Below are 18,409 nucleotides of genomic sequence, written 5' to 3' on the forward strand. Positions count from 1 at the left end.
ACGGGCGTAACTCCAAAAAAAAAAGCTTTGGGGACAATTGAGTCCATTAAGGGTGTTATATATGCAGACTATAGATATACTCTCTGTGTTGTCACTGTATAGTTGCATAAGATGGAGACTTGTTTACCTGATGTACTGTCAATAAGGTTTACACTGTATATACATGCTGGCACCATTAGAGGGTGCAAGTGGTGGAGACCGGGGTTTCTTGCCCTGGTGGCAGAGGCGCTATGAAAGGGCAGCCACCATGCGGCTGCCTCACTCTGGAGTTACGAATAAAGGACCAAGGTCACTACAGTTTGAGTACAACACAATTCCTCGTGGAGTCATTCATAAGTACATTACAGACATAACAACTGGCGACGAGAATATGGACTTTCACGCGATTATGGCTACCTTTGGCACACTAAAAGACTTCGCAGAGGGTGATGATTGGGATGCCTTCACGGAAAGGCTCGAGCTATATTTCGTGGCAAACGACCTGGCAGGGGAGATGGACGCATCGGCGGAGAAGCGCAAGGCTATACTGCTGACCAGTTGTGAGCCCGAGGTCTACCGCCTCGTCAGGGACTTGTTGGCACCCACGAAGGCCAAGGATAAGATATACGATGAGCTGACTGAACTAATTCATGACCAACTAAAACCAAAAGAGAGCATCCTCGCAGCGAGGAACAGATTCTACACTCATCACAGACCTGAGGGCCAGGAGATTGCAAAATACACTGCCGACCTCAGGAGACTTGCGGCACCGTGTGATTTTGGCACACACCTCAATGAAGCATTGTGAGACATCTTCGTTATAGGAATTGGCCACGAGGACCTCCTTCATAAGCTATTATCTGCCGACACCACAGTCAACCTGCAGAAGGTCATCAGCATCAGTCAGGCGTTCATGACCTCGACCTGCAGCACCAAGCAAATTATTCATCCTGTGGACTCAAACCCAGCAAGTACTGTACACAGAATGGTGCCTTTCACAGGCAAGACTGTAGAATGTGGCTCTGCCCAGGGCAGAGAGCACAGACCTCAGGGTTCCAGAACTCAGAGTCCGCCAAGGGGCACCATGCTGGCATTGCGAAGGAAACCATAGGGCTCACTAATGTCGGTTTGCTGAGTACGTCTGCAAAGCCTGTAACACGAAGGGCCACCTCCAGCGTATGTGTAAAAGAAATACGACTCACCATCTAGCAGAGGAGTCGGTAGATGACTTTGAATCCATTGGGGAGTATGATGATTTGGCCAGAGAGGCAGCTCAGCCCCAAGACGTGGTGTATGGAGTGTATACCTGCACCACCGATTGTCCTCCAGTGAAGATGGAAGTCGAGATAAACGACGTTCCAGTCTTCATGGAAGTGGACACGTGAGCGAGCCAGTCAGTGATGAGCCAGGATGCCTTTGAGAGGCTATAGAACAAAAAACGACCCAAGCTGGTTCCAGTACAGGAAAAGTTGCGCACCTACACCAAGGAGCTGATCTCAGTCCTTGGTGGTGCGGATGTAAGTGTAATCCATAATGGCGTGTTGTACAAGTTACCTCTGTGGATTGTTGCAGGTGATGGTTCAGCATTTCTCGGAATAAGGTGGATGGGGAAGATCCAGTGGAAATGGGAAGACCTCTTCACTCCAGCAATCGATGTCCCCCATGCTCAGAGGCAGAGCAAAACCTCACCTTCGCTTCGGTCAGGCACCAGAGATCAGACCAGCGCAGCACCTGAGGCACAGACCGACCATCACGACTGTGTGGCAATGATCCGACCAGAACGGCCTAAAAGTACCTTCCTGGCTCCAGTGGCAGGACTCCTGGGGAGGAACATCGAATTCGCAGGCACTCTTCCAGCTTTTATGGCAGAATCGCGGGAGAGAAGGATCAAGGCAGTTGACCTCAAGGAAGAGGCAAGATGGTGTCCCTGCTGCAGCGAGGCTGAAAAAAAAGATGGCCGTGGCCATATCACGAGGTGCAATGCTGAGGGACCAACACGTGGTGTCTAACAAAGGATTTGATTGGGGTAAAGCCAGCAGGGTTCTCTTAAAGGAGACCTGCAACCAACTGAACATAAAGAGACATTGTATGCATGGCAATCAATGTAACGAACCGATTAAAATTGTGAACTAAATGTCGGTACTATTCCTAATGTAAAGAACAAAATGTTGTTGTGAGATGTCGGGAATAGAGTGTCCTCAAAAGTAGCAAGTAAGCGAATTTGGGAGGGTAAAGGCATTGATCCTGATGCCCTGCCCCAGGTGTCCCCATAAGTTATAGGCCAGCGGCCTCAGGAGGGTGAAGGCACTGATCCGGATACCCTGCCCCAGATCTATCCCACACTGCAGGCACCCGATGGCACCATTCGCCACGGACCTGGAAACGAAAACGGCGCCAATACGTGCAGTCGGCCGCCGTTGTCCACCACCCGGGTGGAAACGGTGCAGCCCCCAAACCCAGTCACTACCTCGGCCATGTCCGGGAGTGAAAGGTCTGAACCAACGAGTTCCCCAAACAGGACCTGGAACAGCCAGGTTCCCAACACCATTAGAGAGCAGGCAGAAGATTCTGCAGCCCTCAAAGGAGGACAGGGAGGCCACACACTTCTGTGGCTCTGCCCACCCCCAGGCAATGGCAAAGGCCCAGAGTCCTGGCAAGGTGAGCGAACCAAGCCCACCCAGCTAGCAGGGGGCGCAGCGCTGCCATCAGACGACTAGGACCCCGGCCAGTTGCTCTGGAACCAGCGTCCTCACATACTTGTAATGCTACCCCAGTACTGACCATGACTGAACCATGAATGCAATCTACCCAATCCTGGCACACGACCGTAAAACGTAACGAATGTGAGTCACTGAACCAAAGTGTCACGATACAAACTGTTTTTTTTTTTCTTCCTTTCTTTGTACTTGCACTGTGTCTGATCCTGTATGTTAATGTAATGGGCCAGCTGCATGTGCATGATCTCGCTGGGGCCGGGGGGGGGGGGGGGGGTGTAAATGGATGTATGTAGCCATGAACACACACATGGAACCTCCACTGCATCATCAAAACATCCAAGCTGGTAACCATTACCCAACGTTGTGGCAAAAGGACTTGGGAGTTAACAGGGAGAGCGCCAAGCCAAAGCACAGCCAAGGTGCAAGGGCTATTGGTACTTAAGTCTGGGGAGAGCTAAGCCAGAGCACATAATGCAAAGGTAATTGGCACAAAGGACTTGGGGGAAGAGAGATATTATATATGCAGACTATAGATATACTCTCAGTGTAGTTACTGTATAGTTGCATAAGATGGAAACTTGTTTACCTGATGTACGATCAATAAGGTTTACACTGTGTATATACATGCTGGCACCATTAGAGGGTGCAACTGGTGAAGACCAGGATTTCCTGCCCTGGTGGCAGGGGCTGTATAAAAGGGCAGTCCTCACTCTGGTGTTAAGAATAAAGGACCAAGGTCACGACAGTTTGAGTACAGCACATTGCCTCGTGGAGTCATTCATAAGTACATCACAGACATAACAACGGGGAACTGATAAGAGTAGAGAGAGAGCAACTATTTCCACTGGTTAGGGAGTCCAGGACTCGGGGACGTAGCTTAAAAATTAGAGCTAGGTCTTTCAGCGGTGAAGTTAGGAAACACTTCTATACGCAAAGTGTGGTAGAAGTTTGTAACTCTCTTTCCCAAACGGTAGTTGATACTTGGTCAATTGTTAATTTTAGATCTGAGATCGACAGACTTTTGTTAACCGAAGGTACTAAAGGATATGGGGCAAAGGCGGGTATATGGAGTTAGGTCACAGATCAGCTATTCCTACTAAACTGCTGACTACCTAACTTCCTTTTTTGGCTCCCATGTTAGCCGACATTGTTAATGGTTCTCTCTCCTCAGGTACTGTTCCCCTCTCCTTCAAACCTGCTGTCATCACCCCTCTCCTCAAAAAACCAACCCTTGACCCCACTTCGCTTGCTAGCTATCGCCTCATCTCCTTTCCTGTCCAAAGTACTTGAACATGTTGTCGCCTCCCAAAACCGTGACCATCTTTCCATGAATTCAATACTTGAATTCCCTTCAATCTGTTTTTTGCCAGTGCCACAATATCGAAACGGCTCTCATCAAATTCACAAATGACATCCTTTGAGTGTGCCAAAAGTAAACTATCTCTCTTCCTCCTTCTCGACCTGTCTACAGCCTTTGACACAGTTGACCACTCAATCCTCCTCCAACGCCTCTCCACCGTCCTGCTGGGTGGGACTGCACTCGCCTGGTTCCATTCTTATCTATCTAATCGTAGCCAGAAAATCTCCTGCAATGGCTTCTCTTCCCACTTCCGCATCGTTACCTCTGGTGTTCCCCAAGGATCTGTCCTTGGTCCCCTCTTATTTCTCATTTATATACTGCCCCTTGGCGATATCATCTGAAAACACAGTCAGTTTCCACATGTACGCTGACAATACCCAGCTCTACCTCTCCATCACTTCTCTCGACCCCTGCTTGGTATCTAAATTGTCAGATTGCTTGCCTGATATCCAGTACTGGATGAGCAGAAATTATCTCCAATTAAATATTGTGAAGATCTCGCCACAAACTGCGTTCCCTAACCACTGACTCCATCCCTCTCCCTTGCGTCAATCTGAGGGTAAACGAGACTGTTCGCAACCTAGGTGTCATATTTGACTCTGAAATGAGTTTCCAGCCACATATCCACAGCATAACTAAAACCGCCTTTTTCCACTTCTGTAACATTGTTCACTTTCGCCCCTGCCTCAGCTCTTCTGCTGCTGAAACCCACATTCATGCTTTTGTTACTTCTAGACTTGACTAATCCAACTCACTCCTGGCCGGCCGCCCACATTCTACACTACGTAAACTTGAGGTCATCCAAAACTCAGCAGCCCGTGTCCTAACTCGCACCAAGTCACGTTCACCCATCATCCCTGTGCTTTCTGACCTACATTGGCTCCTGGTTAAACCAAGCCTCGATTTCAAAATTCTCATCATTGTTTACAAATCCCTCCATGGCCTTGCCCCTCCCTATCTCTGTAATCTTTTTAAGCCTCACAACCCCACAAGATGTCTGCGCTCCTCAAATTCTGGCTTCTAGAAAATCCCTCATTATAACCGCTCAACCATCAGTGACCGTGTCTTCAGCTGTTTGGGCCCTAAGCTCTGGAACTCCCTCCCTAAACCTCTCTGTCTCTCTACCTTTCTTTCCTCCTTTAAGACATTCCTTAAAATCTACCTCTTTAACCAAGCTTTTGGTCATTTGCCTTCATTTCTTCTTTTGTGGCTCGGCGTCAAATTTATCTGTTTTGTCTTGTAACACTGTTGTGAAGCTTTTTACTATGTTAAAGGCGCGATATAAATAAAAGTTATGATGATCTCATTGAATGGCGGAACAAGCTCGAGGGGCTACATGGCCTACTCCTGTTCCTATGTTTCTATGTAATTGGAATCTACAAATAAACACCCACTGCTCATCAAAAGATTAATGATTCAATTAGATTGAGTTCAGGGAACAACCCTAGAACATGACTGGCCTCTAGAATTTCTGCATGAATTTAACAATTTAAAGTGATGAAGGTATTTCTGAAGTAAATGACCTATGGAAATGCAGAATGTCTCTAGACACTTTATTATAATGTCTTTCTCTTCACAGAGACAAAGGAATTATAAGATTACAACTAAATGCAGACCATTTTAAATTCACTGGCATATATAAAATGTTATATGAAAAAGATATGACAAAGGGTTTTAGAGTTTGAAGCATTACGAAGCTCAGATTCTGCCAAATCTTCCCTCCAGTTGGGACCCATTTCAGGAATCCATGATACCAAGTGTGATGTCAGTAACGACTGGTTCCATCAAAAGGCTCACAAGTATTGCCATAGCTGAGTGTGTAATACTGCTCCCCCATGGAGACCAGGACGCCAACCTAAACACGGTCAGTGCCCTAGTGCCAGTTGGTCAACTGAAGATGTGTACTTGATCATTTCAAAATATATGTATAAAACACATCAGTCTTTTGCAATCGATCAAAACCTGAGAAGCATCAAACAAAAGCAATACCTTAAACAGATTTCCCCTGTCTCGGTAATATTGGGGTGCCAAATTCTGGTCAAACATTTCACCTTGGGAGGCTGCAGAAACAGAAAAAAGGAAAGTTAGTTTTCAATTTCACTTTTGAGTTGGATGATGTTTTGCCACCTTGAAGAAGTCAAGCCAGGCAATACTTGAGTAAAATGGGAAGACTGTGTGTTACCGTGATAAAGTTATTCATAGGAAAGTCTCGGCTAAACGACAAAACATACCAGCCAGACCTCCTCTGGGGCGCGCGTGGGGCGAGCATACGTGCGCGAACGGGCGGCGAGTTGGATGGGGTTGTGTGTGTGTGTGTGTGTGTGAGAGAGAGAGAGAGAGAGAAAGGGCGGTGGGGTGTGTGGGTGTGTGTGTGTGTGTGAGTGAGAGAGAGAGAGAAAGAGTGGGGGGTGCGTGTGTGAGAGAGAGCGAGAGAGAGAGAAAGGGCGGGGAGTTGGATGGGGTAGTTTGTGTGTGTATGTGTGTGTGAGAGAGAAAGGGCAGTGTGTGCGTGTGTGTGTGTGTGTGTGTGTGTGTGAGAAAGGGTGGGGAGGTGGTTGGGTACAGTGTGTGTGTGAAAGAGTAGGGAGGTGGTTGGGTACAGTGTGTGTGTGAAAGGGTAGGGAGGTGGTTGGGTACAGTGTGTGTGTGAAAGGGTAGGGAGGTGGTTGGGTACAGTGTGTTTGTGAAAGGGTAGGGAGGTGGTTGGGTACAGTGTGTATATGTGAAAGAGTAGGGAGGTGGTTGGGTACAGTGTGTGTGTGAAAGGATGGGGAGGTGGTTGGGTACAGTGTGTTTGTGAAAGGGTAGGGAAGTGGTTGGGTACACTGTGTATATGTGAAAGGGTAGGGAGGTGGTTGAGTACAGTGTGTATATGTGAAAGAGTAGGGAGGTGGTTGGGTACAGTGTGTATATGTGAAAGGGTAGGGAGGTGGTTGAGTACAGTGTGTTTGTGAAAGGGTAGGGAGGTGGTTGAGTACAGTGTGTACATGTGAAAGAGTAGGGAGGTGGTTGGGTACAGTGTGTGTGTGAAAGGGTGGGGAGGTGGTTGGGTACAGTGTGTTTGTGAAAGGGTAGGGAGGTGGTTGGGTACACTGTGTATATGTGAAAGGGTAGGGAGGTGGTTGAGTACAGTGTGTATATGTGAAAGAGTAGGGAGGTGGTTGGGTACAGTGTGTATATGTGAAAGGGTAGGGAGGTGGTTGGGTACAGTGTGTATATGTGAAAGGGTAGGGAGTTGGATGGGGTGCATTGTCTGTGAAAGGGTGGGGAGTCGTAGGCAACCTGTGGACTGTAACAACGCTGAGGAATAATGATTATGGAAATAATAATAAAGCCGTCGGCCTTTGAGAAGCTGAAGCCTTGACTGCACTGCATGCCAGCCTTATAAATGCAAGTCTTTCTTTCTTTCAGTCTCTTTAAAGCTCAGCACAGAGCCATGATGTAACAAGCCTGTTTGCTTCCAGCTGAGCAAGGATGTAGCAGATTCCTGATATTGATAAAAGGAAAACAATAACCTCTAGCTCAGATAACAGGAAACGTTCAGCAGTTTGATATGCCTCACATGATCTGCTGTCCCCATCCATCACCAGGGATCTGCTGTACTGACAGTCTAAGCTGCAAGTTGTGTGGGCAGGACACACAGTCCAATTTATCAGAGGATTGTTCTCGGAGTTAATAGCTTCACTGTAAGATTCCCAGAAATGTCACTTGCCCACCCTGGGGTCCTGTGCCTTTATCAGAATGCAGGGGCACAATTCCATTCTGATCCAAACATACTTATCACACAAATACTACTGCCATTCACACAGCATATCAATGCTGTGCATTTCTCCCAGTAATCACCAGCATCAGGCTTGCAGTAACTCAATCACTCTCAGACTCTTCCCCACATCACAATCCAGAATCACTCCCAGACCCTTCCGTCTCATCCGGATAGTTATACCTAGAATCGCTCCTGTGGTCGGGTGAAAGAAGTCAGACAGTTTGCTCTCTTACTGTTCAAGGTTCTGTTGGGAATGATTTGAATGATCAGGACATTATGGCCAGTAGGGTAAAAGGGCGGAAAGCTCACTGGTTCCTCAGAGCCAGCCGAAGCAGAAGTAACACCGAGGCAGTGGCAGCAGCAGATCTGGGATGAGGAGGCTCTTGTTGCCACAGTGACACCACCCATGTAATAGCATCTAAGGGGGCTGACTGATCCCTGCACAAAATCTCACCACCAGATGAATCCAGCTAGTTTGGAGCACTGAGAGCTGGCAGAGGGTTAGACTATGCAAAGCCATTGAGGAACAGGTTCAGGAAGGACACTGAAGAGGACACAGAATAAATTAAGGGATGGCCCAAATAGGTTGGCTTAACTTACACAAGAACAATGTTCCCTCTAAATTAGTTTTCCTGCGTGGGCCCTTTAAATTCACTGCACGTTATTACTTCCACAGCGACAGCTGGTGAGCAGCCTGCGCAGGACCTCGTGATTGATGCGTGGCCACGCTCCTTAGGGGAACATTGTACAAGAGGATCTAAAATGTTCACAGGACCCTAGGAAAAGCTGGAACAATTACAATGCCAGGCACTGAGTATCAGGCAGGCCAGGGATTGTTGGTGCTGCTAGGTGGGTCCGCACACGTTGGTGGAAAGGCACAGGGAGATAGATGTTGCCGTTGAGACTCAATCAACCCTGGAAGTGCTAGATTTACCGCATGTTAAAACCCCGTCTCTCCTGCGAGGAAGTGTCACTATGTATCATCACCACTTTGGGATAGAAATAAAGGAGAGTGTGTAAATATGTGAGAGTGTAAAATGGGTTCCACGGTAAACAAGGTCACTCAAAAGCAGGGCTTCATGGCGCACACCCTGTGCCTCACAGCATGAGCAAATACAAAGTGAGGGAAGTAACAAAGAAATTAGGCCTGGAAGCACTCTCATCTCTGGTGTGATTGGTCCCCAAGAAGAACAAGTCCATATAACTGTGTAAATGACTGGAAATGAAATAACTCGAGTGAAGCCAACAATTACCTGCTGCCTCATGAAAAGGAGATCCCTGAGAAGCCCAGGACCACCAAGTATCTGGTGCATATCAATCTGACCAAAAGGTTATTGGCAGGTACCATTTAGCACATTGGTCTGGCCTAAATGTGACTCAATTGCAATCAGAAATGGGCAATAAATGCTGGTAGCAGCACCCACATCCCAAGAACTAATATATTTAAAAAAAAATCAGTGGTTTTACTCCTCGCCGGTATCAAAATCAAAAGAGGGAACTGATGCGACAAAAATGAAGTAATTTTGTCTAACATTTAGCTTGGTATTGGCTTCTTGAATGCTGTCATAGTACATGAAGGGTTAAAAGGTTACAATACCATAGTGTTATGATGGAGTGCTAGCAACCCAAAGCTCATGGGTTTAAATCCTATTGTTGAAATTGTTAAGTTTGAGACAACAAACCTGATAAATTGTGGGGTAGCCCAGATAGATCAGTAACAACCTTCAGAAAGTGAACCGTGATACCCTACGCATCCTTCCCAAACCATGACTTCAGTCCCATATCTGACCTGAGATCTGTGGAGTTTGATCATGACTTTTTCCGACTTGTTTTCTACTGTTTTGCTCACTTAGTTCAACATCGGTTGAATCTGCTTGGACCCCTAGATCTCAGTCAACCGAACTCTATGCAGCATCACTCAAAGGCCCCTCCCCCACAATCTGTTCACTCCCAGTCTCTTCCCCGCCACCCCCCCCACCCCCCCATAATCTGTTCACTCCTAGTCCCCCCCCCCGACAATCTGTTCACTCCCAGTCCCCCCCCCACAATCTGTTCACTCCTAGTCCCCCCCCCGACAATCTGTTCACTCCCAGTCCCCCCCCCACAATCTGTTCACTCCCATTCGCCCCCCCCACAATCTGTTCACTCCTAGTCCCCCCCCCCGACAATCTGTTCACTCCCAGTCCCCCCCCCACAATCTGTTCACTCCCATTCGCCCCCCCCACAATCTGTTCACTCCCATTCGCCCCCCCCCACAATCTGTTCACTCCCATTCCCCCCCCCCCACAATCTGTTCACTCCCAGTTCCCCCCCCGCAACAATCTGTTCACTCCCATTCCCCCCCCCCACAATCTGTTCACTCCCAGTCCCCCCCCACAATCTGTTTACTCCCATTACCCCCCCCACAATCGGTTCACTCCCATTCTCAACCCCCTCCCCCATAATCTATTCACTCACAATCACTCCCCATCACCCTGCAGTCACTATTACTCCCCTCCCAGTCTATTCACTCACAACCCCTCCCAGTCTATTCACTCACAACCCCTCCCCTCCCCACACAATCCACTTGCTCACAGCCTCTTTCCCTTCCTGCAACATGAACAATTCAATTTTATCTTGCATCATTAATTTTTCCATTGATGTTGCCGACTGTTTTCCTGTAATTAAATTGCTGGGCACCCTCTTATTAAACTCAGCGTCTAATTTGCCGCGATTAAACAGGACACTTTGGAGTCAATTTCTTTGTTGCAAAATTAGTGCCGACAGGTTTAACTGACAATTACAGCCTACTCGTACACATCGCCCTCACACACCAGACATGGGACAAAGCACAGATGCCTCCTGTATAGCGATATTACTCTATCATTCAGTGTTCCAATACTGAAATGTCATCATTAGTTCTGTGCCCAGTCCTGTGTGCATTCAAAACAAGAGAGCTTTATAACATCTGTTGCAGCAAACCTTCCCACCTGCAGCAACATCAGGTACAAGTGTCATTCCACTGGGCCACTGAAAGCAGTATGTGAACTAGTCTTAAAGTAGGGCATCATTCAGCCTGTGTTCCAGCTCGAGGACTACGCCCGATCTTAGTCTGACCACGAACTCTCCGACTAACCACAAATACATGATCAATTTTGGATAAAAATGCAATTAGACCGTGTACTGTTTAAATAAATCACCAGCAGGTGCTGCTTACCAATCCTCATATCCAGGAGTTCATATTATTGGTCAATGCCAAGACTATTCCCAATGGTACGTAGACTGGAAGGGATTTTTAATGAATCTGTTTATTAACATTAACACACTGCTGAGAATTTGAAGGCTGGGGACCAGGTTACCATTTGAGACACCAAGTTGAACTCTGACAGAATGATATGGGATTCAAATAATGCATGAAGTACGCAGGGAGTGCGGAGGCAGTACGCTACCTTGAATATGAGCACCTCATTCGCTCCATTTCAATCCATTGGTACCTCCCCAATGTCCCTCACAATGACTGTCACTGCTTCACGGATCTTCCTAGTCTCTCTCAGCACTCTGGGATAAATACTATCTATCCCCGAGAATTTATTGGTTTTCATTTTGAGCCTTTTTACCCTGTCTTATACTTTCAATTCATTTATATCAAAGTCACTAATTGTGCCCGAGTTATTTTGGTTGTCTTGGGGACTTACCCTCTTTTCCCAAAAACAGAGTACAAGAGAGAACATTGCGGGGCATCCTTTATCTGAGTTTTAGAATGACTCTAGGGAATTTGTCTATATTTATTTCTCGCCATGTTATTTACCCGTTTGGAATGCCACCAGTGGCTTCCTTCTGCCTCTGCAGTATCCCCTCTTAACCTTTCCTCAATGTGTACAGTTCCAACTCCAGGTAGCCATTCTGTAGGTACTGTCTGTACAACACATATGGCCATCTAACTACCGGAGCAAGCAGTCCCTACAATCTCTTTGTGATCCGTAAGCCAAATCTTTTCCAATACCTGTACTATCTTCTCTGCTTTTCTAGCTATCTTTTGTTGTGACCTTTTAATTCTCTCAGGTGCTCTTGTTATTCTCTTTTATCCATGGGTGCTCCTTTTTAATTATGGCCTGTCATGATGGTTCTTTTTGTTTGTCCCAGGTGCTGCCCTTTGAGTTTAATTTTTAGCAATTCGTCCTCTTTGACTTTGAATTCCCAGGTGCTTTTTTTTTTACAAATTTGCTTCTAACTATGCCATCCTTTTCAAAGTTTTATTAATTTCCTTTTCGATAATGTTTTCTTAATTTTATACAGTCTCACATGGGACTGTAAGCTGTATTTTGTGATAGAAGTTATCAAACTAAGCAGCTTATTTTGAACAGTTTTAACATTATATTGCATCTGCCATGTTCTTCCTCACTCACTTAACCTGTCTATATCCCTTTGCAGCCACTTTGCGTTCTCACAATTTACTTTCCCAACTGCTTTGCACTGTCAGCAAATTTGGATACATTCCACTCAGTCCCTTCATCAAAGTCATTGATTGTAAATAGCTGAGGCCCAAGCACTTATCTTTGTTGTACCCCACTAGTTACAGTCTGCCAACCCGAAAATTACCCGTTTATTCCTGCTCTCTGTTTTCTGTCCGTTAACCAATCTTCATAGAAACATAGAAAATAGGTGCAGGAGTAGGCCATTCGGCCCTTCGAGCCTGCACCTCCATTCAATGAGTTCATGGCTGAACATGCAACTTCAGTACCCCATTCCTGCTTTCTCGCCATACCCCTTGATCCCCCTAGTAGTAAGGACTACATCTAACTCCTTTTTGAATATATTTAGTGAATTGACCTCAATAACTTTCTGTGGTAGAGAATTCCACAGGTTCACCACTCACTGGGTGAAGAAGTTTCTCCTCATCTCGGTCCTAAATGTCTTACCCCTTAGCCTTAGACTGTGACCCCTGGTTCTGGACTTCCCCAGTATTAATAAGAACATAAGAACAGAAGAATTAGGAACAGGAGTAGGCCATCTAGCCCCTCGAGCCTGCTCCACCACCCAACAAGATCACGGATGATCTGGCCGTGGACTCAGCTCCACTTACCCGCCCGCTCCCCATAACCCTTAATTCCCTTATTGGTTAAAAATCTACCTATCTGTGATTTGAATATATTCAATGAGCTAGCCTCAACTGCTTCCTTGGGCAGAGAATTCCACAGATTCACAACTCTCTGGGAGAAGAAATTCATTCTCAACTCGGTTTTAAATTGGCTCCCCCGTATTTTGAGGCTGTGCCCCCTATTTCTAGTCTCTCCGACCAGTGGAAACAACCTATCTGCCTCTATCCTGTCTATCCCCTTCATTATTTTAAATGTTTCGATAAGATCACCCCTCATCCTTCTGAACTCCAACGAGTAAAGACCCACTCAATCTATCATCATAAGGTAACCCTCTCATCTCCGGAATCAGCCTAGTGAATCGTCTCTGTACCCCTTCCAAAGCTAGTATATCCTTCCTTAAGTAAGGTGACCAAAACTGCACACAGTACTCCAGGTGCAGCCTCACCAATACCCTGTACAGTTGCAGCAGGACCTCCCTTCTTTTATACTCCATCCCTCACGCAATGAAGGCTAACATTCCATTCGCCTTCCTGATTACCTGCTGCACGCACCTGCAAACTAACTTTTTGGGATTCATGCACAAGGACCCCCAGGTCCCTCTGCACTGCAGCATGTTGTAATTTCTCCCCATTCAAATAATATTCCCTTTTAATATTTCCAAGGTGGATGACTTCACATTTTCCGACATTGTATTCCATCTGCCAAACCTTAGCCCATTCGTTTAACCTATCTAAATCTCTTTGCAGCCTCTCTGTGTCCTCTGCACAATCCGTTTTCCCACTAATCTTTGTGTCATCTGCAAATTTTGTTACACTACACTCTGTCCCCTCTTCCAGGTCATCTATGTATATTGTAAACAGTTGTGGTCCCAGCACCGATCCCTGTGGCACAACACTAACCACCGATTTCCAACCCGAAAAGTACCCATTTATCCCGACTCTCTGCTTTCTGTTAGCCAGCCAATTCTCTATCCGTGCTAATACATTTCCTCTGACTCCGCATATCTTTATCTTCTGCAGTAACCTTTTGTGTGGCACCTTATCGAATGCCTTTTGGAAATCTAAATACACCACATTCATCGGTACACCTCTATCACCATGCTCGTTATATCCTCAAAGAATTCCAGTAAATTAGTTACACATGATTTCCCCTTCATGAATCCATGTTGCGTCTGCTTGATTGCACTATTCCTATCTAGATGTCCTGCTATTTCTTTCTCAATGATAGCTTCAAGCATTTTCCCCACTACAGATGTTAAACTAACCGGCCTATAGTTACCTGCCTTTTGTCCGCCCCCTTTTTTTAAACAAAGGCGTTACATTAGCTACTTTCCAATCCGATGGCACCTCCCCAGAGTCCAGAGAATTTTGGTAGATTATAACGAATGCATCTGCTATAACCTCCGCCATTTCTTTTAATACCCTGGGATGCATTTCATCAGGACCAGGGGACTTGTCTACCTTGAGTCCCATTAGCCTGTCCAGCACTACCCCCCTAGTGATAGTGATTGTCTCAAGGTCCTCCCTTCCCACATTCCTGTGACCAGCAATTTTTGGCATGGTTTTTGTGTCTTCCACTGTGAAGACCGAAGCAAAATAATTGTTTAGGTCTCAGCCATTTCCACATTTCCCATTATTAAATCCCCTTTCTCATCTTCTAAGGGATCAACATTTACTTTAGTCACTCTTTTCCATTTTATATATCGGTAAAAGCTATTACTATCTGTTTTTATGTTTTGCGTAAGTTTACATTTGTAATCTATTTTCCCCTTCTTTATTGCTTTCTTAGTCATTCTTTGCTGTCGTTTAAAATTTTCCCAATCTTCTAGTTTCCCACTAACCTTGGCCACCTTATACGCATTGGTTTTTAATTTGATACTCTCCTTTATTTCCTTGGTTATCCACGGCTGGTTATCCCTTCTCTTACCGCCCTTCTTTTTCACTGGAATATATTTTTGTTGAGCACTATGAAAGAGCTCCTTAAAAGTCCTCCACTGTTCCTCAATTGTGCCACCGTTTAGTCTGTGTTCCCAGTCTACTTTAGCCAACTCTGCCCTCATCCCACTGTAGTCCCCTTTGTTTAAGCATAGTACGCTCGTTTGAGACACTACTTCCTCACCCTCAATCTGTATTACAAATTCAACCATACTGTGATCACTCATTCCGAGAGGATCTTTTACTAGGAGATCGTTTATTCTTCCTGTCTCATTACACAGGACCAGATCTAAGATAGCTTGCTCCCTTGTAGGTTCTGTAACATACTGTCCTAAGAAACAATCCTGTATGCATTCTGTGAATTCCTCCTCAAGGCTACCCCATGCGATTTGACCAATCGATATGTAGATTAAAATCCCCCATGATTACTGCCGTTCCTTTTTCACATGCCTCCATTATTCCCTTGATTATTGTCCGCCCCACCGTGAAGTTATTTTTTGGGGGCCTATAAACTACGCCCACCAGTGACTTTTTCCCCTTACTATCTCTAATCTCCACCCACAATGATTCAACATTTTGTTCATTAGAGCCAATATCGTCTCTCACAACTGCCCTGGTATCATCCTTTATTAACAGAGCTACTCCACTTCCTTTCCCTTTTTGTCTACCTTTCCGAATTGTCATTTACCCCTGTATGTTTAATTCCCAGTCTTGGGCCACCCTGCAACCACGTTTCTGTAATGGCCACTAAATCATACCCATTTGTAATGATTTGTGCCGTCAACTCATTTACTTTATTTCGAATGCTGCGTGCGTTTAGTTAGAGTGTTTTAATACTAGTTTTTAAACCATGATTTTTAGTTTTGATCCCTCCTGCAGCCCCTTTATATTCAATCAATGCTAAAATATTACCCCCAATCCCTTGAGCCTTAATTTTGTGTACTAACCTCTTGTATTGCACCTTATCGAATACTTATTGAATATCCAAATACACCACATCCACTGGTTCCTCCTTATCTACCCTGCTAGTTACAACCTCAGAAAAACTGTAACAGATTTGTCAAACATGATTTCCCTTCCATAAATCCATGCTAACTCTGTTCAATCATATTCTGATTTTCTAAGTGTCCTGTTACCAGGTCCCCAATAATAGATTTTAGCATTTTCCCTATTATTGATGTTAAACTAACTGGTCTATAGTTCCCTGTTTTCTCTCTCCCTCCTTTCTTGAAGAGCAGGGACCATTCCAGAGTCTAGGGAATTCTGGAAGATCAAAACCAATGCATCCACTTATCTCTGTAGCCACCTCTTTTAAAACGCTAGGATGTAGGCCATCAGGTCAAGTGGATTTGTCGGTTTTTAATCCCATTAATTTCTTCAGTATTACTTCTTTACTAATACTAATTTCTTTAAGTTCCTCATTCTCACTGGACCCTTGGTTCCACACTATTTTCCGAATTCTTTTTGTGACTTCCTTCCTGAAGAAAGATGCAAAGTATTTATTTAACGTCTCTGCCATTTCCTTATTCCTCATTATAATTTCCCATGTCTCTACCTGCAAGAGACCTACGTTTACTTTTGTTAATCTCTTCCTTTTTGCATATCTATGAAAGCTTTTACAATCTGTTTTTATGTCTCTAGTTATCTATTTCTTGGTCATCCTTTGCTAAGTTTGAAATTCCACCCAATTCTCAGGCTTACTACTCATTTTGGCAACATTATAAGCGTCTTCCTTTAATCTAATACTATCCTTAACTTCTCTTGTTAGCCACAGTTGGACCCGTGGGGTTTTTATTCCTTAAGGGAATGTATATCTTTAGCGAATTATAATTTAAAAAAAATGTTTACCATTGCTTATCTAGAGCCATATCTTTTCATCTAATTTTGCAATCCTTCTTAGCCAACTCGTCCCTCATACCCACGTAGTTTGCTTTGTTCAGATTTAAGACCCCAGTTCCGACTTAACTAAATCACTCTCAAACTCAATATAAAATTTTATCATATTATGATCACTATTCCCCTGAGGTTCCTTTATCTATTTTTTATGCTATGTTCTTATTCCTTACTTCAGTTTCAATCTTCAAATGAAGTAATGTAACTGCTCCTTCTCCAGCAGAAACCCTACCAAATTCAGTCAGAATAAAAGAGAAAACTGACAAAAGCTGGAAATCAAAACACAAATGACAAACACCGTTACCCACAGCATGCAGGGTAGTCAGCACAGTCACGTTTAGTCAGTCTCGGTCCCTTTATAACAAAGGAGATCCCACAGGGCACATGGTTAAATGTGTAAAACGAGCCTGTTAACCCCAATGCTGCACGAGGTAGAAAAAGCCATAAGACAGCTTAAACATAGAAAATAGGTGCAGGAGTAGGCCATTCGGCCCTTCGAGCCTGCACCACCATTCAATATGATCATAGCTGATCATTCCCTCAGTACCCCTTTCCTGCTTTCTCTCCATATCCCTTGATCCCCTTAGCCGTAAGGGCTATATCTAACTCCCTCTTGAATATATCCAATGAACTGGCTTCAACAACTCTCTGCAGCAGAGAATTCCATCGGTTAACAACTCTCTGAGTGAAGAAGTTTCTCCTCATCTCAGTCCTAAATGGCCTACCTCTTATCCTAAGACTATGTCCCCTGGTTCTGTACTTCCCCAACATCGGGAACATTCTAACCTGTCCAGTCCCGTTTCTATGAGATCCCGTCGCATCCTTCTAAACTCCAGTGTATAAAGGCCCAGTTGATCCAGTCCTAAATGGCTTACCCCTGATCCTTAGACTGTGTCATCTGGTTCTGGACATTCCCAACATCAGGAACATTCTTCCCACATCTAACCTGTCCAGTCCCATCAGATTTTTATATGTTTCTATGAGATCCCCTCTCATTCTTCTAAACTCCAGTGAATACAGGTCCAGTCAATCCAATCTCTCCTCATATGTCAGTCCAGCCATCCCTGGAATCAGTCTGGTGAACCTTCGCTGCACTCCCTCAATAGCAAGAACGTCCTTCCTCAGATTAGGAGACCAAAACTGAACACAATATTCCAGGTGAGACCTCACTAAGGCCCTGTACAACTGCAGTAAGACCTTCCTGCTCCGATACTCAAATCCCCCAGCTATGAAGGCCAACATACCATTTGCCTTCTTCACCGCCTGCTGTACCTGCATGCCAACTTTCAATGACTGATAAACCATGACACCCAGGTCTCGTTGCACCTCCCCTTTTCCTAATCTGCGGCCATTCAGATAATATTCTGCCTTCGTGTTTTTGCCCCCAAAATGGATAACCTCACATTTATCTACATTATATTGCATCTGCCATGCATTTGCCCACTCACCTAACCTGTCCAAGTCACCCTGCAGCCTCTTAGCATCCTCCTCACAGCTCATACCGGCACCTAGTTTAGTGTCATCTGCAAACTTGGAGATATTACACTCAATTCCTTCATCTAAATCGTTAATGTATATTGTAAAGAGCTGGGGTCCTAGCACTGAGCCCTGCGGCAATCCACTAGTGTCGCAGGGCTCAGTGTCTGCCTACCAGTTCTCTATCCACATCAGTATATTACCCCCAA

At 45.2% G+C, this 18,409-nt stretch overlaps 1 protein-coding gene across 4 annotated transcripts in view; it reads right to left on the reverse strand.

Moving 5' to 3' along the window:
* ube2f (ubiquitin-conjugating enzyme E2F (putative)) overlaps positions 1-18,409 on the reverse strand; it is a 160,195-nt gene that overhangs the window by 40,155 nt on the left and 101,631 nt on the right. For all 4 annotated transcript variants that reach the window (XM_070876096.1, XM_070876094.1, XM_070876095.1 and 1 more), the window contains one exon: positions 6,046-6,116. In XM_070876096.1, coding sequence (XP_070732197.1) covers positions 6,046-6,116 — 71 coding nt within the window. The remainder of the gene's footprint in view (positions 1-6,045; positions 6,117-18,409) is intronic.

The sequence above is a fragment of the Pristiophorus japonicus genome, chromosome 3 (assembly GCF_044704955.1).
Source record: "Pristiophorus japonicus isolate sPriJap1 chromosome 3, sPriJap1.hap1, whole genome shotgun sequence".
Taxonomy (NCBI): Eukaryota; Metazoa; Chordata; class Chondrichthyes; family Pristiophoridae; genus Pristiophorus; species Pristiophorus japonicus.